This window comes from Oncorhynchus nerka, linkage group LG4 (genome assembly GCF_034236695.1).
Source record: "Oncorhynchus nerka isolate Pitt River linkage group LG4, Oner_Uvic_2.0, whole genome shotgun sequence".
Classification (NCBI taxonomy): Eukaryota; Metazoa; Chordata; class Actinopteri; order Salmoniformes; family Salmonidae; genus Oncorhynchus; species Oncorhynchus nerka.
Genome location: NC_088399.1, coordinates 37,207,754 through 37,233,573, shown reverse-complemented (window position 1 = coordinate 37,233,573; position 25,820 = coordinate 37,207,754). Strand labels below are relative to the sequence as shown.

Genomic DNA, 25,820 nt, shown 5'->3' with positions numbered 1-25,820 from the left:
AAAAAAACACAAAAGACCACAGTTGGTTTGGTGCCCTTAAAACGGCAGCCGTCCCCTCCAGCGCCATTGTCTACTAAAGCTTTGAAATGCTTTAACTTCGAAATGTATATGGGGCTGCAGGGTAGCCTAGTGGTTAGAGCGTTGGACTAGTAACCAGAAGGTTGCAAATTCAAATCCCCAAGCTGACAAGGTACAAATCTGTCATTCTGCCCCTGAACAGGCAGTTAACCCACTGTTCCTAGGCCGTCATTGAAAATAAGAATTTGTTCTTAACTGACTTGCCTAGTAAAATAAATAAAATTAATTTTAATTGACCTGTCTGAAGTCTTCGACACTGTGTATCACCCATTACTTATTCAGAGGCTTTCATCAACTGGTCTGGACCAGGCTGTGTGTAGCTGGTTTGAAAATGATTTAAAGGACAGAACACAGTATGTATTTACTGATGGTGTTAAATCAGGTTTTCTGGACATAACAAAGAGTGTCCCACAGGGATCAATTGTTGGCCCAGTTTTCTTCTGTAACGTACAGTGCATTCAGAAAGTATTCAGACCCATTCTCTTTTCCCACATTTTGTTACGTTGCAGCCTTATTCTAAAATTGATTCAATAAATGTTTTTCCTCGTCGACCTACACACAATACACCATAATGACAAAGTGAAAACTGTTTTTTTGAAAACCGAAATACGTTATTTACTTAACTATTTAGACCCTTGCTATTAGACTCTAAATTGAGCTCAGGTGCATCCTGTTTTCATTGATCATCCTTGAGATGTTTCTAAAACTTTATTGGAGTCCACCTGTGGTATTCAATTGATTGGACATGATTTGGAAAGGCACACACCTGTCTATAGAAGGTCCCACAGTTGACAGTGCATGTCAAAGCAAAAACCAAGCCATGAAGTCGAAGGAATTGTCTGTAGAGCGTCAAGGCACAGATCTAGGGAAAGATACCAAAACATTTCTGCAGCGTTGAAGGTCCCCCAGAACACAGTAGCCTCCATCATTCTTAAACGGAAGAAGTTTTGAACCACCAAGACTCTTCCTAAAGCTGGCCACCCAGCCAAACTGAGCAATCGGGGGAGAAGGGCCTTGGTCAGGAAGATGAACAAGAACCCAATGGTCACTCTAACAGAGCTCCAGAGTTCCTCTGTGGAGAACCTTCCAGAAGGACAGATATCTCTGCAACAATCCACCAATCAGGCCTTAATGGCGTTCCCACCACCGCAGTGGACGAGCGTCGTAACCACTCTGAGCCCGTCTGGCTCAGAGTCCATGGAAGCAGGGCCGGCTGATATCCCAGGACGCCCTTGATGGAAGTCCGGTGGAGGAGTGACGAAGTGATTTCTGGGCATAATCGGCCCAGGGAAGGAACCTGTCCCACTCCCCCTGCCGGGCCTGGCAGTGACTCCTTGGGAACCTCCCCAGATCCTGGTTGGTCCTCTCCACCTGTTCGTTGGAGAGGGATTGGATGGTGCGGGTGATACCTGGGTGTCCAGCGGCGAGGGATGTGTGTGCCCAGGTCAACAGCCAATCTCTCACCCCCGTGGGGACGTAGATGCGCTTGGCAAATATTCACATATACGTCCCAACACACAGGGCCAACAATTTGGGAGGACAGATTGATAGACTGGAGGGGACTCACAGGACCCTCCACAAACGTGGGTGTGGGAAAGCAGGTCAGGTCCTCCGGGAATTCTGGTCCCCAGGCGGTAAGTTCAGGGAGGAGGCAAGGGCCTGGTCGATGAAGTTCCCAGCGGAACCGGAGTCCACTAGAGCTGTAGAGACAACACTTGAGGGACAGCCAGCCAGGGAACCAGAAAGGGTTTGGTGGAAAACGATGATAATAGAATACTCATGCCTACCATGGAAGATGGATGGTCATGGGGCCACCTCTCTGCTCTAGAGGACCCCAGGTTGGGACACACTGGACACCCCTGAAGCTGGTGCCCCTCCTGGCCGAAATAGGGACAGAGCCCCAGCTGTCTCCAGCGATGCCGCTCTGCTGCGGAGAAGTTTGGCCCCTACCTCCATGGGTTCAGGCTCTGCCTCAGGACAGTCAAAGGAGGGAGACGAGTGACGAGGTGGACACTGGCGCTCCATCGCGATGAGAGTTTCCAAGGATATGTTGTCTTCCCGACATGCCAACTCCATCTGGACCTCCTCGCGCATTCCACTGTGGAATAGAGTGCAGAGCGCCGGCACATTCCATCCACTGCCACAGTCCGAAAGGTGAGGTTGTACTCCGCAGCGGTCTGGGCGCCCTGCTGGTCGCTCACCTCCCTCTCTGCCCTCTGGAGCATGGTTGAAGGCCCACTGAACAGAGCCATGAACCTCTCATAGGAACCCAGCTCCTCCTCTCCTCTGTCCCAGATGACCGTAGCCCACTCCAATGCCCGTCTGGTCAGCAGGGAAATGACCGTGGCAACCTTGGACATCTCAGTGGTGGAGGCTCATGTCTGATAGGCGAAATAGAGGGAGCACTGGAGTAGGAAGCCACGGCATTTCGATGGAGTACCATCATACTTCTCCAGAAGGGACAGTCGGGCATGGTTAACGACATGCGGTAGGAGGCCCTCCATCATAGGTATGGAGAACCTCGCTGGTGGTCTGGAGGCGGTGGAGAACATGGAGAAATTATTTCATGGTCGTACCCAGTAGAGCCAGCTGGTCGTGATGTTGGTGTAGATGACATGCAGTATTCTGTATCGTATACACAGGGAGTCAAAAAGCAGATGCAGAAGGTGAGTTTAATAATAAGAAGCATGAAGATAAACAAAACAGGAGTAGCGTACTGAACGTAAACAAAACCAATACTGCCTGAAGACTGAGGCTACTGAGGGCTAAATAAAGGGGAAGTAATCAAGTTAATGATTAAGTCCAGGTGTGCATAACGATGGGGAGCAGATGTGCGTAATGTGGGCTGCCAGGTCCATGTGGGCTGAGTAGACCGTCAAGCGCCAGAGAAAGGGAACATGAGTAGGCGGGACATCTTCACTATTTACATTAACAATATTGGTTCATCTGTGAAAAAATAAATACCTGTATGCAGATGACACTGTAGTGTATTCTATTGCCCCCACAGCTGAAAAGGCTCTGTCAGAGCTTCAATCGCCCTTTATTGCCCTGCAGAAAACCTTTGTTTAGTTGAAATTGGTACTTAATGCAGTTAAAACCAAGTATATGTTATTTTCCAAATCACGTAAAAATGTATCTCATGATTTATGCATACGTACTATGGATGGTGCCCTCATTGATCATGTCCCATAAATATTTGTGCATCTGGATTGATGAAACGCTATCTTTCAAAAGGCATGTTGATGAGTTGGTTAAGAAATTAAGAATTAAAATAGGCTTCTTCTATAGGGACAGGTCCTGTCTTTAGTTAAATAGCAGAAAACAAATCATTCAGTCAACATTCATTCTAGATATTGACTATGGCGATATAGTCTATATGAATGCAGCTGCCACTGTATTGAAGCCTTTGAACAGAGTTTATCATAGCGAATTTGAGTAATTACAGGCTCAGTACACATCATTTCATTTTGTACCAGAAAGTAGGCCAGCCCTCTTTATAATCTTGTAGATCGATGCATTGCACTCTTTTTGTCTATAAAGCCCTCTTGCATAAACTTCCGCCATACCTTACCTCTTTGTTAACCTTCAGACGTATAAGTTACCAGACCCGGACTCAGGGGTGGCTAACCCTGGAGATCCCTTCAATCGCCACCGAGTCAGGTAAATCTGCATTTGGTTTCTTTGCGCCTTTCATCAGGAATGATCTCCAAAAGTCCTTAAAGTTGGTGGAGTTGGTGCCTCTAGGGAAATTTAGGGGGATGTTAGAGGGCCTTTTACTGAAGAATGTGTTTGTTTCATGTGATTGTGTTTTGCTTTTTGTGTTTTGTGTTTGCTTTTAATGTATTTTCTAATAGATATGTATAGCATAATAGTTGTTTACTGATGTGTATGGTGGGCTCATCTGCAAAAGAGAACGTGGTCTCAGCATGACTCCCTGCTTAAATAAAGGTTCAATAAAATACAAATGATTTGAACTCTGCAAGATGGTTGGAGGAAATTAACAAGACACATGGTCTAAATGTACATGGTCTAAAAAGGAGGTCAAGAGTTTATGGTACATGGTATGTGCTGGCAGTAGTGGTGACTTGGTGAGATGCTCTGTGGGCTAGACTGTGGTTCAGACAGAGGATGTATGTCAGGGGAACTTCAGGCCAAACTCCTATGGTAATGTACTGTATCTGTCTGTCCTGCACTAGTGGATGTGAGACTGACTGGACAAAGGAGAAGACAGACAAAGCAGCTTTTCATAATGACTAAGCATAAACAGCCCTCTGTTGAGATTATAGTGGTCAGTAAGTGCTCTCTCTTTTGATTCACTCCTACCTCTGACTCCTGGTCTGGGTCTGGGTCTAGGTCTGGGTCTAGGTCTGGGTCTAGGTCTGGGTCTGGGTCTGGGTATGGTGCTACAGCGGGAGCACGCAGAGAGAAAACGATAAACATGTAGCATTATATAACCTCCCCCAGGCTAAGCCTCTTATGCACACTAAACATGCACGCACACACGCATTCACACACATACACACTCTGAATGCAAACATAATGATTCGTCACCCTACTATACTAGTAGAAAATGGTGTATGCAAAATACCTTAAGACACAATCAACCATCTGGTAGTACCTATTACGCTGAATAAAGATGCTCTTGGTTACTCTAACCAAAGGCTTATCCAGGAGGAATTTAACTTTAAATGCAAATCCTAACGATTGGACTTGTTTTTGAGAGAAACTACCCCAAGTCTTGTGGAACCTGAACTGTAACAACAGTTCTGCAGTCCTGTCGGTGCAGAACTCGCTTACAGGTATTTTAACTTCTAGATAATTAGATAAACTGTCTGTGTGCTCTTTGAGTGTTACTGAGAGACAGTGAAAGGGAGTAGGAGGGAGAGCACTAAGTGGAAAGCCAGATTCTCTCTACTTGTTTGCAGCGCTTTAAGATTTGATGGGGATAGTGAGTGTGGGATTGTATTACTGGAGTGTCTGGATGAGATGTGTTGAGAATGCCTACAGTAAGTAGTGTCTGGATGAGATGTGTTGAGAATGCCTACAGTAAGTATGGGGTGTCTCTGCACTGCTAATAGGCCTAATTTAAAACTGGAGGCTACCAAGATTTTCTTTGTGGTACCTTTACATGTGACACATGCTGTGCATACAAACATTCAAGTCATCTCACCAGGGCTTCAGAAGCTGTCCTGTAGTATGTTAAACTGTTATGAGCACAGCAAACACCACTATGAGTGTGGTAAACACCACTGTAGCTAAGGGGAGTTCTATGGATTTGGCTCCGTGAAAGGTTCCACCCTTTTTATCTAAGGGTGCTTTATCTTAGAATAATTGATGTGCATGTGTCTATTCACTTGTGTGCTGGTGTGTAATGCTACTGTTGACGTCAGGTTCCTCTGAGACCATCCATGGAATGTTCTTCCTGGTTTCCCAACAGATTCAGCAGACCTTCTTAATATGCTCATTAATACTCCTGACCCAGTTGTGATGAAACCCCAGCCTCTGGACAGGCACAATCTTCCCTTTGTCTTAGCCAATGTGTCCAGCTGTCTGCCTGCTCCTTCTTTTGGCTGGGGGATAAAGAGCTACCTCTGTCTGTATTGTTCTCTTAAAAGCCGGACATTAAACAAACCCGCTGTAGCTCCTCTGTTTTCAGCCCCACCAGTTAGAACCCTACTCAGGGTGCACGTAAACAAGGAAATATCGTTATCAGAGGGTTAGTCTGTCTATCTGCCTCCCTGCCAGTTCCTCCTGCCTGGCTCACATGCTGACTCATTGCTGCCATGCAGTGATGTCACTGGGAGTCATGTTCTGTAAATGCATTTCTTTATATCATGGCCCTGATTGGTTACACAGTAAAGGCTGGGACAACCCTCTATCTGTTACCAAGGAGTTTTTTACCCCATTAAAGATGTTTGGATTATCCTCCTAGGCATGTAACAAAAGATGAACTAGGCCTATAACATGAAGCACATGTTTAAACAGCCATGTCCATTCACAGGGGCTATAGTATCTTAAGTTAGAAATAACACAGACACATTATAAACAGTAATGCAAAATTGCATAACAGTTTCCGTGGAAGTGTCTGCTAAAGATAGCCAATCCTGTGGGAAGAGAAGAAAGCTTGGAATGTCAGGTATAAATAAGCCCTTCATACATAGACAAAAAAAAGGTATTTCAAACCTACAGGAAGAAGTGTGAGAAAAAGAAAGAGTGACAATGCAAACTATTTGAAGCTCTTGACTGAGTGGATATAGTAAAACTGTGTGTCAAAGGTCCTGATCATATTAATAGTCCCAGTATTGTAGAGATGGAGTAGCCTATGCTGTCTGATCCTTCTGGGATCAGCTGTAATAAAAGAAGCTGGTGTTCTCCACGCCTACAGCCATGTTTCCCTGACACACTTATTGAACCGTGGAAGGCTGAAGAGGCCTTGGAAAGACTCCAGTGTGTTTGAGTGAACACAGACACTCGACAAAGACACAACTCAACAAAGACACAATGCATTCAATGATCATTCTTCGTGGTTGTTTGACATGTAGAGTTTGTAATACTTCACGGGTAGTCTGGTGAGAGATGACTTAAAGCTGCTAAACTCTTGTTCACATTACTATGTGTGAGTGATCCCTGTGGGCACTGCTTGTAGGTGTGTGAAGGAATATAGTTCTGTGGACAATAGACATGCTGTCACTCAGTGTAATTTGATGACAGGAAGTCATATGATGCCTAGTATGCCACGTATGCCAAGCTGCCTTATCTGAGTTACTGTTCATTAGACACGTGTAACTTCCTGGCATTGCAAACCTTTGAGGGCAAAAGCTTGACTTGCTCTAATGCTTGAAATGCTACTGTAAATTCCCCCAAAACTTTGGTTTAACAGCACTTTACTGTAACAGTAATGTACTGTTAAACCAAAGTTTCTCAGGGATTTACAGTAACATATTGTACCTTTTTACAGTAACTTACAGGTAACTAACTGGCTTCTAGTAAGTTACCGTAAAAACAATGCTTTTACAGTGATGGGGAAAACATTTTATACAGTTACATATCGTGCTATTATTTTTGACAATATATCATATCATTTTGACAATATCACAATATTATTTTTGCGCTTGTTGGCTGTACCTGCACTAAGTATTTTTCCTTCATAGCTTGATCTCCACTTTCTTTTTAAGTAGGGAGCCAATTTGTTTTCAGTACTTTTATTTCCATGACTGATCAAAACTTGTTTTCTCGTGCCTCTCTGTTGTCCCTCTGCAGCAAACATATGGTGAGCAATATGTTTGTAACATGGAATCGCAATAAAATTACTGTATTGAATCGCAATACATATAGGATCGTGATAATATCATATTGTGAGGTCCCTGGCAATTCCCAGCCCTAGTGTAGGTCCGAATACAGTAGCTGGCTTTTGTAGTTTGTATTGAAGATGAAGATGAACAAAGAGGAGTTGGAAGCTTTATTACTCTTGAATGATCCAGAAGGAAATGAAAGCATGTTTTTTAAGAGCTTGGGCCTGTCTTAGGTACCCTTGACTTGGTGTTGGAATAGTGTTAGGAAGGCTTCAACACTGCCTGATGTGAATTTAGGCAGCCGGCATCTGCTACATATTAATACATATTGTGGTCTCTGCCTTTAATGCCTTGTTCTCCTGTGTCATGATGCCATCAGACAGACTCACACAACAGCTCCATCTGTTTCAGAGTGGCACTGGAAATACCGATCCATTGCAGCCATCCAGCTTCTCTGCCAATCTGCCCCTTCTCTTACCACAGGGTTATTCACCATTCAACCCAACTGCTGCCTGCCAGTCTTTCTGCTGTGGTGATGGGGGTAGCAGATTAGAGAAGCTAGCTAGCTAACTCTACTGTCAAGAGTGATTACCCAACCTTTTCCTGCCATTTACTATATTTGTCTCAACAAGGGTTTGTAAATACTGGCCAGCTGCTGCTGCTAGTTATGTTTGTGTACAGTGTACACATATTTAATGCCCCTCCCCTTCACAAATGTGACCGACCGGCTCAATTCGGTCCTATGTATCAACATTTTAAATTGTATTTTTTACATAGGATAAAAGTAGAGACTCAAAGCTAGAAAACGGTATATCATACACTGCAGTTGAGGAACAATTGAAAAGTAATTCTGCTTTGAAAGTTTATAAACCCCACTTTGGAGAAAATGGACCTCAAATGTTTTGGTAAACCTACTGGAGAGATCTTCTTTGTCTACACCAATTCAGCATTATTCACACGCTCCTAAGCCTTAAGCCTTATCTCTTTAAGGATTCACATGTGTGGCCATGTGCTAAACTGAGTAAGGTGGTGTAGTAAATAACCTAAGATTTCAAGACTAAAAGTGATGAAAGTAGTAACAAAAATACACTTTATCTAGTCCTTGGCCTACATCCTAATCTGACTTTGGTGCAGGTCATGTTGTCCTTCACATTACCGGTAAACACACACTATATCAAATAAAATCTGAGTTGCACATGATTTCATATTTAACCAGGCAAATCAGTTAAGAATAAACTCTTATTTAGAATGATGGCCTACCGGGTTGCCTTGTTCAGGGACAGAACAACAGATTTTTACAGTTTCAGCTTGGGGATTTATCCAGAAACCTTTCAGTTACTAGCCCAACACTCTAACCACTAGGCCACCTGCTGGCCCAGAAGGTGTAAACAGTACAGTGGAATGGTTATTTGCATATTTGCATAGTAGCAATATCAAAAATAGACAGTGTCCAGATAAATATTGTATAAATATTTTATAATTATTAGATGATTCTTACCCAGACACACTTGTCAAAATGAATGGTTCATGTGAAAGAAATATAACAACCCCCCAGCCACATCTAGCTAAGTGGAGAGGTCAGTATTGTCTAGACATGTACACATGTTCTTGAAATACAATAGATTACCGTAGTCACCCACAGACACATATGGCTAACTTGATGGATCATGTAATCATCTGGCAAAGCAGAGTCTTTTGTTTAGACATGTAGCTTGCTAGCTAGCTAGCTAAACAATGAACCTAATGGTGCTTTCAAGACGAGGTCAAATCATGACGTCAGTGATTTTCAGGTCGGAAAGTTGGGGCTCTAGAAAGAGGCCTGAGTTCCTGAGTTTGAATTCTGAGTTAGATTACTATTCAAAATGATTTTTCCCAGTAGGAGCTTATTTTTTTCCAAGTTCCCAGTTGTCTTGAACGCACTGAAGTCGGAGGTCAGAGATTTCCAAGTTCCATAGTTCCCAGTTGTTTTGAATGTGCCAATAATCCCAACCCATGCTACTAGCAATACAAACTGATTGTCATAGCTAGCCACCATGCATGAATCTGCAGGTAGCTAAAGCTAACCAACTAGGTTCAATGTTAGCTAGCTAGCTAACATTAGGCTATAATTAGCAATGCAAATGGATTTCATCCATCCCCTTAGCTATCACACTCTGCTTCCACTGGGCATTCCAGTGATTTCAAAACTCAGTCAAGTTCTTCCGTGACAACCACACTGTTGATCGCCGTTTCAGAAGACTCTACGATGTACAATGCCAATTTCTGGTTCATGAAAATGTTTTGACCTATATCAGGGATTTCTTCATCGCCTGATTCATTTTCAGTCAGAGAGAGTCAGCATAGCAGGATCATCCTCCAGATGCTGGAGAGCTGTAGCTACACTTTTGCAGTTCTTCATGGTATCTTTCAAAAAAGGCGCGGTAGAAACGATTACCTACACATTCTGAGCAGCTCATGCTATAGACAGAAGCGTGCTACATGGCAGACCATCTCTCGGCATGTCCAGCCCATCCATTATCTCAGGCAATCATGGCTAGCGAGAAGGTTACTGTCTTTTCTGTGGCTAAACCAACCAGGCTCTTAATTTAACAATGTTATATGTATTTACAAGTTTGTTATTAAGGCACATGAAAGTTCACATGTTCTAGAAAGCATTTCTGCCCAAGAATGCATTTTGATAAAAAAATATATGTTTTGTTCGAATGCCTTTCCTGTGAAGTAGTGACATACTCCCGATTGGCACAGTGGTCTAGGACACAGCATCTCAAAGCTGAAGGCATCACTACAGACCCTGGTTCAATTCCAGGCTGTATCACAGCCATCTGTGATTGGGAGTTCCATAGGGTGGTGCACAATATTGGCCCATCGTTGGCTGGGGTAGGCCATCTTTGTAAGTAAGAACTTGTTCTTAGTTTCTTAAACAAATGTGTTGATATCAAATGGGGTGAGGGTGAAGAGAGAAGTGTGTAGGTGCATTATGCTAAATGGGGCAGATAGCTTGAGAAACAGATTGCATTGTTTTTTTAATGCCCACATGGGCCGTTAGTTTGAAGGGCGCTGGTCTTTTCTGTGCACTGTGAATTTTGCTGTTGTTCTCCCAGAGCAGAACAGAAAAGCTCTGCCGGTGGAGGGGAGCCATCTGCTACTTGTGTGTGTCTCTGGTGCCAACACGGGCTTCTGCATGGGTGTGTGTCTCTGGTGCCAACACGGGCTTCTGCATGGGTGTGTGTCTCTGGTGCCAACACGGGCTTCTGCATGGGTGTGGGTGTGAGCCTGTGGTCGCTCTGTCACACAGTCCATAACTGCACAGTGTCATCACAGTGTCATATGCCACCACTTCCGTCCCCTGCACAGATCTCTCTTCTCTAAATCTGACCTCTTTCTCCCTCCCTCAATTTCTGACAATGTGATGCCATGACGGAACATGATGCTATGGCGATGCAGGTTTCTGTAAGAGATGAGGAACGTGACCTTGTGTGAACATTGTGTTCAACTGCACATTATCAAAAGGTTTCAGTTCCTCCTTAGAGAAAGGAAGGGGGGAGGAGAGACAGATGATAGATAGATAGATAGATAGATAGATAGATAGATAGATAGATAGATAGATAGATAGATAGATAGATAGATATAGTTGTGTTTGGTGAATTGGGCTTCAGAAAATCTCCCAGGTTTACCCAACTTGTTACATAATCATCTCAACACTCAAACATGGCTGAACACAGCAGGCTGATGATGGGTTTAACAGCAGTTAAACAATACATTTTGTTTTCCAATATGTTTTTTTCTAACCATCATTGAACACAAAATGGCGTCCATTCGACACCAGTTTCACATGAATATTGGCAGCACTGATACTGTTTCTCCTATTTCCTCCTCCCTCTCCATCTGTTGATAACTACACAACACAATCAAGTGTCTGTTTTGTAAGATTATTTATGACCAAGAGAGAATAGAGCCCCTTTGCCCAACTGCAGCAGCCGCCACTAATGACCAAAGTAAGGCATCATGCTTTGTGAGGGTCTGTGGTGTGCCTCGGGTAAGGTCATTATGATGCTAATAAGTCTGCGGCATTCGCTGTGTTTTTCTCTCCAACGGTATGGAACTCAACACAAAGGCCTTTAAACCACACAGACCCTCTCCATACATCACCCCACTGAGCACAGAGAGCACAGACATCAATTCAACGTCTTTTTCACATTGGTTCTATGTCATTTCAATGAAATGACATGGAAACAACGTTGATTTAACCAGTGTGTGCCCAGTGGGACGTCATATGTGTTGTGACCGCTGTGTGCAGTCTGATCAAAATAACCCTCTGGTTCATTCTCAAAGAAGGAGATAGGAGCTTATCACAGGACATCAGATTAGTAGTGGCTGCATGTATGCAGCATCATGAAACATGATCTAATCTCCTGGTACATATCTAGGTTGACCTGTACTTATATAATGATAATATTACCCAGAAAACATCTGGTTCACCTGAAGTTTGACGTGGTTGTAGAGTCTGCCTGTCCCGATGGGGCAAGGCTGGCTGGCTCGCCCCATAAAGGATAGCTATTGGATTTGACTTGCATTAGCGTCTCAGCAACATAATAGATAGCCCCATCGAACAGGTGAGCGGCGAGGCTAATACAGTCTGTGATTCAAATAACTCTACCAACCCATCACTATGGAATGTTGAGTGCTGCTGTTTTTATACAACACAGTGAACACACCAGGACTCAGGTTATTCTCTCTAAAGGGAATTCTCTCTGAATATTGGGCTTCTAGTCAACAGAAAAACATATTTATAGACACTATTAATTGAAAACTCTGGTATTCGGTGTTTGTAGCATCCATACCATTTATGGGCTCTGTTTTTTTTATACCAGCTCATTACTTAGATTAAAAAAACATTGTGAGAACTACCATTTTAGAGAGTTATGGATGATAGACTAAGTTAGTAAACTGTATACGGTTGATTGACTCTTTTCTTTCTTTCCATTCCAGCCATTAAGGTGAACTGCCTGGGATCATGTGGGGTCTCCAACAAAATGAACGACATGTCATGGACACTGGAAGAGCAATACTTCAGCAGCACACTGTCTGTAGCTGACAAAGGTGAGGACTATGGAAGCCATTTTGGGGCTACTGATTCAACATGTATAGAGTATAAGGTATAGAATGAGAATCTAAATAGAGGCTCTTCAGTGGCCGTGTTGCAGCCCTCTTCATCTCTGTTGATTATAAAATGTATGATAATGTAGCTTTCTGCCTCTCGATTGGGTTTTTGTCCGCAAGAGTGGTTTTGCATTTATATTGGTGATCACTCTAAGGGATAATTAACATTTTCCACAGCTCTTGTGGCAAAACTAGTGAAACTGCCATCAGCTAAAGTAGTAGTTCCCTGCATATGGGTGTTCCTGCACTAAATGTTCTGTCTGCCCTCTCAGATGAGAAACATGGCTGTGCCTAACAATTACTGATCAAGAGAAGAGATGTGCTGTGCTCCACAGATCCCATCTGTTTAACTGTCTGGTGGTGCTCTTCCTAGTACTGGTCAGGGAGTTCAGTATATGATCTGTGAAGAACGTAATTTATGCTGGTTAGATTAACGTACCACCAATATGTTGCTTAATATTTAACTCCACCACCTCTCTCACCTATAGACCCAGTGTTTTTACCAGAGAGCAGGCTGTTCAACTCTGTTTTCTTTCTTCCTGTCTACATATATAGTATAATCCATAGTCTTTCCTTGTTTTTTTTATATATTCTATATCCATACTGATTAATTAACCCATAACTTTGGTGTTGAAAGCACTTTGCTCCAACAACCCACTAAGCCGTCTGAACTGCACAATTACAGTCAAGAGAGCTGATTTAATCTTTTTGTTGTCATTTAATAATAAAATCAGGGAGGTAGAAATACTTTTTTGCCCCACTGTATATATACAGTACTACCGTTCAAAAGTTAGGGTCACATAGAAATGTCCTTGTTTTTTAAGAAAAGCACATTTTACGTCCAGAAACAAAGACCTTTCTTCTGAAACTTGTCAGTCTATTATTGTTCTGAGAAATTAAGGCTATTCCAGGTTAGAAATTGCCAAGAAACTGAAGATCTCATACAACGTTGCGTACTACTCCTTTCACAGAACAGCGCAAACTGGCCCTAACCAGAATAGAAAGAGGAGTGGGAGGCCCCGGTGCACAACTGAGCAAGAGGACAAGTACATTAGAGTGTCTAGTTTGAGAAACAGACGCCTCACAAGTCCTCAACTGGCAGCTTCATTAAATAGTACCCGCAAAACACCAGTCCCAACATCAACAGTGAAGAGGCGACTCCGGGTTGCTGGCCTTCTAGGCAGAGTTGCAAAGAAAAAGTCATATCTCAGACTGGCCAATACAATGAAAAGATTAAGATGGGCAAAAGAACACAGACACTGAAATGGAAGACATACAAGACCACTGATAATCTCCCTCGATCTGGGGCTCCACGCAAGATCTCACCCCGTGGGGTCAAAATTATCACAAGAACGGTGAGCAAAAATCCCAGAACCACACGGGGGACCTAGTGAATGACCTGCAGAGAGCTGGGACCAAAGTAACAAAGCCTACCATCAGTAACACGCCGCCAGGGACTCAAATCCTGCAGTGCCAGACGTGTCCCCCTGCTTAAGCCAGTACATGTCCAGGCCCGTCTGAAGTTTGCTCGAGAGCATTTGGATGATCCAGAAGAAGATTGGGAGAATGTCATATGGTCAGATGAAACCAAAATAGAACTTTTTGGTAAAAACTCAACTCGTTGTGTTTGGAGGATAAAGAATGCTGAGTTGCATCCAAAGAACACCATACCTACTGTGAAGCATGGGGGTGGAAACATCATGCTTTGGGGCTGTTTTTCTGCGAAGGGACCAGGACGACTGATCCGTGTAAAGGAAAGAATGAATGGGGCCATGTATCGTAAGATTTTGAGTGAAAACCTTCCATCAGCAAGGGCATTGAAGATGAAACGTGGCTGGGTCTTTCAGCATGACAATGATCCCAAACACACTGCCCGGGCAACGAAGGAGTGGCTTCGTAAGAAGCATTTAAAGGTCCTGGAGTGTCCAAGCCAGTCTCCAGATCTCAACCCCATAGAAAATCTTTGGAGGGAGTTGAAAGACCGTGTTGCCCAGCAACAGCCCCAAAACATCACTGCTCTAGAGGAGATCTGCATGGAGGAATGGGCCAAAATACCAGCAATAGTGTGTGAAAAACTTGTGAAGACTTACAGAAAATGTTTGACCTCTATAATTGCCAACAAAGGGTATATAACAAAGTATTGAGATAAACTTTTGTTATTGACCAAATACTTATTTTCCACCATAATTTCAAAATAAATTCATTAAGAATCCTACAATGTGATTTTCTGGATTTTTTTTCTCATTTTGTTTGTCATAGTTGAAGTGTACCTATGATGAAAATTACAGGCCTCTCTCATCTTTTTAAGTGGGAGAACTTGCACAATTGGTGGCTGACTAAATACTTTTTTGCCCCACTGTATATATACAGTAGCAGTCAAAAGTTTAGACACACCTACTCATTCAAGGGTTTTTCTTTATTTGTGCTATTTTCTACATTATAAGACATCAAAACTATGAAATAACACATATGGAATCATGTAGTAAGCAAAAAAGTATATATAAAAATATAAATATATTTTAGATTCTTCAAAGTAGCCACGCTTTGCCATGATGACAGCTTTGCACACTCTTGGCATTCTCTCAACCAGCTTCACCTGGAATGCTTTTCCAACAGTTTTGAAGGAGTTCCCTCATGTGCTGAGCACTTGTTGGCTGCTTTTGCTTCACTCTGTGGTCCAACTCATCCCACACCATCTCAATTGGGTTGAGGTCGGGTGATTGTGGAGGCCAGGTCATCTGATGCAGCACTCCATCACTCTCCTTCTTGGTCAAATAGCCCTTACACAGCCTGGAGGTGTGTTTGGTGATTGTCCTGTTGAAAAACAAATGATAGTCCCACTAAGCGGAAGCCAGATGGGATGGCGTATCGCTGCAGAATGTAGTGGTAGCCATGCTGGTTGTGTGAAAACTTACACTGACTACTAGTCAGTCTGTCTTGCTTTCTTTGTCTGTGTGTGTCTGTCTGTCTAAATGTGATTTTGCTTGTCTATCTGACCAAGTGAAATCTCTCTTACAGGTACACTGGCAGCTGGCGAGCACAGCTTCCCTTTTCAATTTCTCATTCCAGGTATGTTTGGAATTAGTCTGGAAAACCTGTTGAACTGCATTCCACCATGTCAACCATACTGAGGTCAATTAAAAAACAACAACATCTTTACAGTATACCAGAACTGTTGTTTGTGACGTTGAAGGAAACTGGTAAAACAGCTGATAACGTGAAGTTTCTGAACAGGCACAGTGTTTGTTGCCTTTGTAGTATTGCCTAATGCCCTTGGCTCTTTGTTTCACAACGAAAGAACATTCAGTACAGTTTGTTCAGGTAAATAAAGAGATGTCTTTTCATATCACAGGTAGGGCACACTATTGACTCTGTCTCTGCCCTTGTGCTTTATGCACTTCACCTTAAAGAGGGGCTGAACTTCCTGATTTAGCCTCGGTTTCAATTCCCCTCATTAGGAAATGCGACTGAGAATGAGATTTGGGTTTTGGAGGTGTGCTTTGATGTGGGTGTCTTGTGTGTACGGTCAAACATGGGAAGTGTTTGTACTGTCACTGACAAAACAGTACACAGTTACAGTCACTCACCCTTCTCAATAACTTGAAACAGTTTAAGGTCTTGTGTCTAGGCAAGCTAGCCAACTTCTTTCCCCAATTAGCTTCAGCCAGCCGGTGTGCGACTGTGGCAAAGTTGGTTTGACTTTGGATAGCCTACCTCTGGGGATAGTTAGAGACCATCAATAAATTACACAATGTAAATGAGGCAATATTTTCATGTTGCCCAGATTTTAGTTGTCTCATTAAATGCTTTAAATATTTGTATATGAATTTCTACAATTTATAGGTGGTTTGAGGTTAACTTGTTCACGTTACCACGATCCCGCTCAACTCAAAAGATGGCGCACAGAATGCAAAAATATTCTTAGAAATATTTAACCTCCACACATTAACAAGTCCAATAGCTCAAATGAAAGACAAACACCTTGTTCATCTAGCCAGCGTGTCAGATTTCTAAAATGTTTTACGGCGAAAACATAGCACATATTTATGTCAAACCACCACCAATGACACAGCCATTTTGTCTAACAATAGATGCAATCACAAAAGCAGGATTAAAATAAAAATAATTCACTAACCTTTTGAAAATCTTCATCAGATGACAGTAATAGGACATGTTACACAGTACATTTATGTTTTTTTCAATAATATGCCATTTATATCCATAAATCTCTGTTTACATTGACGCCATGTTCAAAAAATGCTACAAAAATGTCCGGAGAAATTATGATAACTCCGCCAGATAATGCCAGATAACAGCAATACACATCATAAACTTTGACTAAATATACATGTTCTACATATAGTTAGAAAGATACACTCCTTCTTAATGCAATCACTTTGTCACATTTCTTTTTAACGTTACAGAAATCGTTCATTTTTCAATAATCTGAGACGGCGCTCAGACATTAGCAATATTTCTCCGCTATGTTGGAGTCAACAGAAACACAAAATTACCACATAAATATTCCCTTACCTTTGATGGTCTTCGATCATAATGTAGTGGAAGAAGTCGTACTTACCCAAAACATTGTTTGGTTTCAATTCATGTGTCTTTGTGTTAGCAAACGCGACTAATTCTGTCTGAAATGCAGCCAAAATTCGAGGGGTTGCGCATCAAAACTTCAAAATTACATATTATATGTCGACTAAACTGGTCAAACTAAGTGCAGAATCAAGCTTTAGGATGTTCTAAACGTGCAAAACAATTCTCAACTCAAACAGACAAACTGACATCGTGTCGTGATTCCTGGAACAAAGGGCACTCCAGGAGCAACGCTCGCATGAGAGTGTATGTATTTTCGCGTGACACCAAGGTTTTTGCCCGCCAAGGGGTGAAAGATCGCGGGATTTTCACAATGAAACGCCCTATTGAAAGAAGACATCTCGCCGAAGACATAGAAACTGATCCCAGATCCATAGCTGGTTGGGAAGGGTGGGGGCGATGACGTCAAAGTTGGCCCAACTTTCCTGATGAGAGAAATCGTTTGGGAGAATGGCTGCCCTGTGAGTTCTGCTATACTTACAGACATATTTCAAACGGTTTTAGAAGCTTTAGAGTGTTTTCTATCCAATAATAATTATTATATGTATATATTAGCAATTTTGGACAGATTTCTTTTCAGTTTACTATGGGCACGCACTTCCTCCAAATTGATTTAAAAAATATTGTCCCATGTACATTGTGTAATTTACCGGTGGTCCCTAACTAGCTCCCATAGGGATATCGAATGTCATACCACGTTTACCATGGGCATTATGATCGGTGCGCTCCGAATTTATGATTACTTGGGTGCTGCCAGCTGTAAGCATGTGGGCAGGATGGAAATCAACCCAACTCAAGAAAGACTTTTACGGTACCCTTCATTCCATGACATATATTTTATTCCTAATTATCTCACAAATTGCCATTTTTGACGAGACTGACTTTATAAGAAAATGTATCCTATATACACTTTGTCGTCAATTTTGACTCTAGAATGTTTTTGACTCATATTGACGCCACTTTCAAAAGGAGAAGTTGTCCCGTTCGTCATACTGATGAGACCAAGGCGCAGCGTGATAGGCGTACATACTACTTTAATAAAGAACGAACACTGAACAAAACAACAACACAAATGTGAAGCTATATAACAAGTGTGCTGACATGTACAAACCAAAAAAAACTAAATGGAAAATGGCAGCCTAAATAGGATCCTCAAGCAGACAACGATAAACAGCTGTCTCTGATTGGGAACCAATTCAGGACACCATAGACCTACATATACCTAGACATACTAAAACCCCATAGATATACAAAAAACCTAGACAGGGGAAACACCAAGACAATACAAAAACTAAACCAACCAACCTTGTCACACCCTGACCTAACCAAAATAATAAAGAAAACAAAGATAACTAAGGTCAGGGCGTGACAGTAACCCCCCAAAGGTGGGAGGGTCTGGGTGGGCATCTAACCTCGGTGGCGGCTCTGGTTCTGGACGCCGCCGATTTTCTTTACACTGAGTCCGTTCTTGTATCACTGACCCGTGGATCATCGTCGGAGACTCTGGACTGCGGATCCTCGCCGGATGTTCTGGACTGGGGACCGTCGCTGGAGACCCGGACTAGGGACCGTCGCTGGAGACCCCGGACTGGGGACCGTCGCTGGAGACCCCAGACTGTGGACCGTCGCTGGAGACCCGGACTGTGGACCGTCGCTGGAGACCCCAGACTGTGGTCCGTCGCTGGAGACCCCGGACTGTGGCCCGTCGCTGGAGGCTCCGGACTGTGGCCCGCTGGATGCTGGAGGCTCCGGATGCTCCGGACTGTGGCCCGTCGCTGGAGGCCCGGACTGTGGAGGCCGGACTGTGGCCCGCGTCGTTGGAGGCTCCGGACTGTGGCCCGTAGCTGGAGGCTCCGGACTGTGGCCCGTCGTTGGAGGCCCGGACTGTGGCCCGTCGTTGGAGGCCCGGACTGAGTCGTTGGAGGCTCCGGACGTCGTTGGAGGCTCCGGACTGTGGCCCGTAGCTGGAGGCTCCGGACTGTGGCCCGTCGTTGGAGGCTCCGGACTGTGGCCCGTCGTTGGAGGATCCGGACTGTGGCCCGTCGTTGGAGGATCCGACGGGCTGGTGACACACACCTCACACCACACCGCGAGTGCAGGGAGGAGGCACAGGATACACTGGACCGTGGAGACACATTGAAGGTCCAGAACATAGAGCTGGCTCAATACTTCCTGGCTGGATGCCCATTCTAGCCCGGCAAATGCGAGGAGCTGGAATAGAGCGCACCGGGCTAGAATAGTGCACTGGAGACACCGTGCGCATCTCTGCATAACACGGTGCCTGACCAGTTACACGCTCCCCACGGTAAGCATGAGGAGTTGGCTCAGGTCTCCTACCTGACTCAGCCAATCTCCTCGTGTGCCCCCCCCCAATCTTGGGGCTGCCTCTCGGACTTCCGTGCTAGCCGTGTACCTTCATATCTCCGCTGTTCCTTTATTCTCCTGTATTTCTCCTCATAGTATCGCCGTTCCGCTTTCGCTGCCTCTAACTCCTCCTTAAGACGGCGATACTCCCCCGGCTGTGTCCAGGGTCCTGCTCCATCTAATATCTCCTCCCAGGTCCATCTCCCCATTAAGCGCTGTTCCTCCTTTTCACACTGCTTGGTCCTTGTTTGGTGGGTTATTCTGTCACATTCGTCATATTGATGAGACCAAGGCGCAGCGTGATAGGCGTACATACTACTTTAATAAAGAACGAACACTGAACAAAACTATACAAACGTACACCGTGACACTATATAACTAGAGTGCTGACAGGCAACTACACGTAGACAATAACCCACAAAACCAAAATGGAAAATGGCAACCTAAATAGGATCCCCAATCAGAGACAACGATAAACAGCTGTCTCTGATTGGGAACCAATTCAGGCCACCATAGACCTCATATACCTAGACATACTAAAACCCCATAGATATACAAAAATACTAGACAGGCCAGAAACACATAGACAATATAAAAACTAAACCAACCACCCTTGTCACACCCTGACCTAACCAAACTAATAAAGAAAACAAAGATAAGTAGGTCAGGGCGTGACAGAGGTTGCTTATTACGTTAATTTATCAATATCTATCACTCCAGTGTTTAATTGCTATATCATAATTACCTCGCCACTGTGGCCTATTTATTGCCTTACCTCCCTTACGTTATCTCATTTTCACACTGTATATAGACTTTTCTCTACTGTATTATTGACTGTATGTTTGTTTATTCCATGTGTAACTCTGTGTTGTTGCATGTGTCGAACTGCTTTGCTTTATCTTGACCAGGTCGCAGTTGTAAATGAGAACTTGTTCTCAACTAGCCTACCTGGTTAAGGTGAAAAAAAGGTGAAAAAAATAATAAAATAAATAAATAAAATACTAAATTTGCTCTTTAATCCTAAATGCTTCAGTCAGCCAATATTTCCTGTCTAACTGGGTGATATATGTCAAAGTTGGCCATGTAAGTCATCCCCGACCAAGTACTAACAAAAAGGCAGAGTTAACAAGTGCCAGTAGCCGAGAGAGCCATATTGTGTCCCCACAGACACACCCCTGTGTAATAACACATGACATTTTGAATACTTCTTTTGACTGGACTGTGAACTCGAGTACATGCAGGTGTGAGGTCACAGACAGTTCAGTGTCTGTCCATTAGGCTCCACTCTGTCTGGGCTCGGTGGGGTGGGATGGATGTCTATATATAGTCATTTAGTCCCCCCACACACACACACACACACACACACGCTGTTCCCCCCACCATCGTCTACAGAACAGGCAGAAGACATGATAATTCCAGAGCTGATGACAGGATCATCCAGGCAGTGACCCAGTGACAGTGCCCCCTGCTTGTTGTCAGGTCAGGGGCTGACAGGGGAGGCTTTAACATCTAGGCTCGAGAGCTCCTCCAAATAGGATGCTACATTAAAACTGCTGTTCATGCTGTGAGGATTGGTGGATGTACTTAAACACTGACAAGTAAAGACTTAAAAACAGGAGCCCTTGGTTATGTGGAGGATGCTGGAGAAGAGATAGTGGAAGAGCTTTTTGTCAGGCCCATAGACTCAGTCAGACAAGTGCCCCTGGTGCTGGGTTCCTTCTGGCCAGGAGCCTGTCTGTGTCTGTTCTGCCAAGCCTTTTACACCCAGCCTGCTGCTCCTCACTAATCCTTATTGACAGCAGGAAATTCCCCTGTGCAGCACCCACTACTGACATTATCATTTAAATGAGTCGGAGTGCAGAATTAGAATGGATCACACTGAGAAGTCCAGAGACTTGTTTGTTCTGTGTACACCTTGAAAACTCTACCATATTGAATCAATCTATTTATTCCAATGATTTATAGGAATGTACAATAATGTGTTTGGTTCAAGGCCAATGGGTAAATCAGTGGACACCACGCATTCTAATTTGAATGTATCAGCACCTGTCGTGCTTTAAGGCATGAGCTGAAAACAATAGATGGACATTTCTATTACACATTATGACCTTTGTAAATGTATTCGGATTGAGGATATACTATAGACGTATCTCTGTTTGTCCTGAACTTCATCCTGTAATTCTCCATCCCTTCTCTCCATCCAACCTCTCAGAATTGTTATTTTTGTCTTTCCCTTCTTCAGTTTCCTTTCCTCATTCCCTTCCCCTCCTCCTTTATCATCTGTCCCTTCTGGACTGTGTAAATCAACAGTGTCCTCCTCCTGTCCTCTTAGGAGGGGATTTGTACAGCTCAGACAGATGAGCACAGACACTTGGTGACAGCGCTGCTAGGAGCACTGAGTATCTGTCCCCCTGATCTGATCTATCTGCCTCCCACTGCTCAGACCAAGCACTGACTGGCATTTCTCTGATAAAGCACACACAATGACCAGACATAATTTTAGACTGCCAGTCTGTTTTAGTTAGAATCTCATATCCTTGTTTATAGGATTCATCTGCAGACAGCACAGGCTTTATGAAATAAATGAAACAGCTTTGGTTAATGTCGATGCAGTAGCTGTAGCACTTGATGTCGTGAATGATTTATCTCCATGAGTACATTTTTGTATACAACCTTAAACTTTCTGTGGTCAATCTTGCACTGTCTAATAGCTGTATTTCTCTCTGCCCAACCAAGTGGCTGCCCCGACCTCCTTTGAAGGGCCCTTTGGGAAGATTGTTTACCGTGTGAGAGCCATCATAGACACACCTCGCTTCTCCAAGGACTACAAGGCCCAGAGGCCCTTCTACCTACTTAACCTGCTCAACCTCAACCAAGTGCCCAACATTGAGGTAAAGACCAGTCAACACTGTCTCAACAATATAATTAAATTGTTTTGTAATGCAGTCATTTCAATGGAATTACCTAAAAAAATAACTAGATATAGTACTTGGCTAGAGACCGTCTACTGGAACAGTAGATAATGTCTGAAGAGGACAGTGAACTACCCGTAGAGTGCCCACTTATTTGATCATGCCTTATTTAGTTTGATAGTTATGGGATTTGATTTCAGCACAATGAGCGCAGCACAACCACTATCTTGTCTTTTATTAAAGATTACGGGAGGACTCCTCCTTACCCCCAGCTCTAATTTCTCTGTTTCTATGCTCTGTTCACCTGTCCGTTGGAACGGCTTGTTTTATCCTTCCTATGACTGCTTCTCCCCAGCAACCCAGTTATGCTGTGACCACTAAGAGGTTCAGCTACCTCCTGGTGAAGACGGGCACCCTCATGATGAAGGCTTGCAGTGACCAGAGGGGATACACACCAGGCCAGATCATCAGACTAGCCACTGAGATCCACAACAAGTCAGGCAAGGACACTGGCTGTGTGCTGGCCAGCCTCATACAGGTACCCAATACCTATTTAATGTCTCATGTGCTCTTGTTCCTTTACCTATTTTGTCCTGCAAAACAGATAGTCTGACTGGTTTATGGGCAAATGCTGATATACCGTATATTTTGATGTGAAGTGAAGTGATGTGATGCTTTGCTCTGTATTGTCTCATCTGTATGTTGGTCTGATGGGCTTCACTCTGATGAATCTCTCCTGATCAGAAAGTGACTTATAAGACCAAACGGGCTGTTTTCGACCTGCGGACCATAGCAGAGGTAGAGGGGGCGGGAGTGAAGGCGGGGAAACACGCTGAGTGGCGGGAGCAAATCATCGTACCGCCCCTCCCCCAGTCTGGCCTGGCCGGCTGTAGCCTTATAGAGATCGATTACTTCATCCAGGTTAGTAACACCCTCAATGAAGTGCACTTGTTGGGATCCCCTCAATGAATAGTGTTGTTCACAAGTGGTGCTTTAGACTTGTAGCAGTTGTACAGTGTTCTTTCTATAGTTGTAGTTAAATAAAGTTGTAATATAAACCAGACACTGTTCCTCATACTGTATCATAGTGCTGTAATCCTCTCATTAACCCAATGCACCTGTGATGTAGTATGCTGTAAATCATTCATGCTCAGTCTCAGATGTCTCTTTAGTGAGTTCAGGGATTATAACTATGGTAATCTCTTGTTCCTAATACAGTATGGCAAAGCTATTTTTGTCAGTACAGTCCTTAAAGGCCCAGTGCAGTCAAAAATGTGATTTCCTGTGTTTTATATCTATTTCCACACTATGAGGTTGGAAAAGTACTGTGAAATTGGGAAAATGATGTAGGGCTGACCCCATTTAGTCGACTGTTCGATTGTTTGGTCAATAGGCTGGTGGTCGACTGAGATTTTTGTAGTCGAGCAGTAGCAAAAAAACTAAAAACATGGTGTACAAGACACCTGTCTGAGTGGACTGATCCATTCTGGAGGCTGTGGGGATGGCCCAGTCCATCAGTCTTAAGACATGTGCTACTGAAATTCTATATGGTTATAATATGTAAGAACAATGGTACAACAGAAATAAAGATTATATTATTTTATAACACATGCGCTTTCTCGTGTTGAATAGAGGTCGCTGTCCTCGGTCCTGGATCACATCAATATTGGTGTTGAAAACAATGTGGCGGAGGCAACAGTGGAGTTAGGAGATGAGAAAACAGCCCTTGTCTTAATTGTCTAAGAAAAGTGAGGAGAGAGGACGTTTCCTCCAAATTAATTAGGTCTATAATCAATCGCCTTAACTGTTAAACGTGCCTGGCTTTATAAATCATCCATACATATCTACAGAAATAAGACAGATCCTGCTTCTGTTGCCTGTTTAAGTGTTTGGTCGATAGCCTACCGATTCCGTGAGCATCAAGCCTCACGCAACAATTTAACAAATTGGGCTGTTTTTAATCTTTGCTATGTGTTAGTGGAATTTCTAAATTCCTATATGTTTTATAGCCAAAATCAAATACGCACTCGCTCTAGTTCATTAAAGAGGTGTAAGTTAATTAATTATGCATGAAGTAGATCGAGACCAGTCTTAAAAGCCAGGTAAACAGTGTTTAATTCAAGAGAGTACTACCACATACACATATTTCCACAGGTTATAAACTGAAAATGACGTCAGCGTTTTCTAAACGTTCTATCTCTTAGAGGCCCTATAGTTTCTTGAGCTTTTCGCTCCACGCCTGAAGTCAAGGTCAGTCAGTATAAATCAGCATTCTAGACAGTCTGGAGATAGCCCGTTCCTGCCACCTGGAGATTGTCCAAATGAATGAACTAAGGAACAGACCTTCATTGTTTCTAAACTCCTGACTACATTATATACAATTGGGAAAGGGAGCAAGAGAGAAAATGAATATGTAAAGTACATTATAGCATTTGGACTAGTCAGTTCTGATTGGAATGTATACATAATTATTCATTTCAACCATAATTTCCTCCAACACTATGCTCTTAATAAATTTTGTTAGACCAGCCTCTCTGGTGTTATTTGCAATTTAGTTAGTGTTGTATATTGTTGTTTATAATAATAATAATAACCCTTCTTTTCCCTTGAGCTCCTTATTGTTATTATTATTGTTATTATTATTATTATAATAATAAGTAATGTCATTATCATTAGTAGGCTTAGTATAGCAGCCTTGTATAACCACCGTAGGTCTAAGAGCACATCCTGTTTAGTCTTAATATCGTAACTTACTTAGGCCTATATTTCAATAGTTATATAGGCTACTGTATCAATCCTCCATTCATTCGTTCATGTCATCACACCTCATACGAGTCACTCATGATGTGAAATGCAATCAAGCATTTTAGTTTTCAAATAAAATAAAGCGTTAATTTGACTAATTAGTGTAAACAATAAATAGGCCTAAACCGTTCCATTTCAGAAATTGCATTCACGAATGAATGCGACTGTTTTTAGTCTTTGCTGTAATAAAGGCTTTACCAAAAATAATAAAGAATTACACCAGACTCTCTGGTACGCTAATCATTTATTTAGTGTTGTTTACAATGTTACAAACGGTCTGAAAAATGATATTGTAAACTAACAGCGCCTGTTTGGCACACACAGGCCCAATATGCACACAGTTCTTGCTTCTTATCTTATTTTTCTTGATCTCCAGTATTTTCCACAACTAGTCAAATTTATTCCACACATCTTCCCCTTTACCTCCTGCGCAACCAGCAACCTGCTTCGAGTTTATTTGTCACTTCCTCTGCATCCATTACGTGTTACGGTGTTCAGAGTTTGTTATAACCAATTTATTGATGTGATTATGATATGCTATAGGTCAGGCCCTATTGGTCACGTGCATTCGAAGCATACGTGTCACATAAAGAGAGCAATGAGGGAT

The 25,820-nt window shown here is 43.0% G+C and overlaps 1 protein-coding gene across 2 annotated transcripts in view; it reads left to right on the top strand.

The window, feature by feature from the left end:
• The window catches only part of LOC115123368 (arrestin domain-containing protein 1-like), a 44,341-nt gene that overhangs the window by 15,063 nt on the left and 3,458 nt on the right, over window positions 1-25,820 (top strand). Inside the window, exons 2-6 of one of the 2 annotated variants that reach the window (XM_029652706.2) lie at window positions 12,360-12,470; window positions 15,549-15,599; window positions 22,233-22,387; window positions 22,764-22,946; window positions 23,153-23,329. In XM_029652706.2, coding sequence (XP_029508566.1) covers window positions 12,360-12,470; window positions 15,549-15,599; window positions 22,233-22,387; window positions 22,764-22,946; window positions 23,153-23,329 — 677 coding nt within the window. The remainder of the gene's footprint in view (window positions 1-12,359; window positions 12,471-15,548; window positions 15,600-22,232; window positions 22,388-22,763; window positions 22,947-23,152; window positions 23,330-25,820) is intronic. The other variant, XM_029652714.2, reaches the window with a different exon arrangement.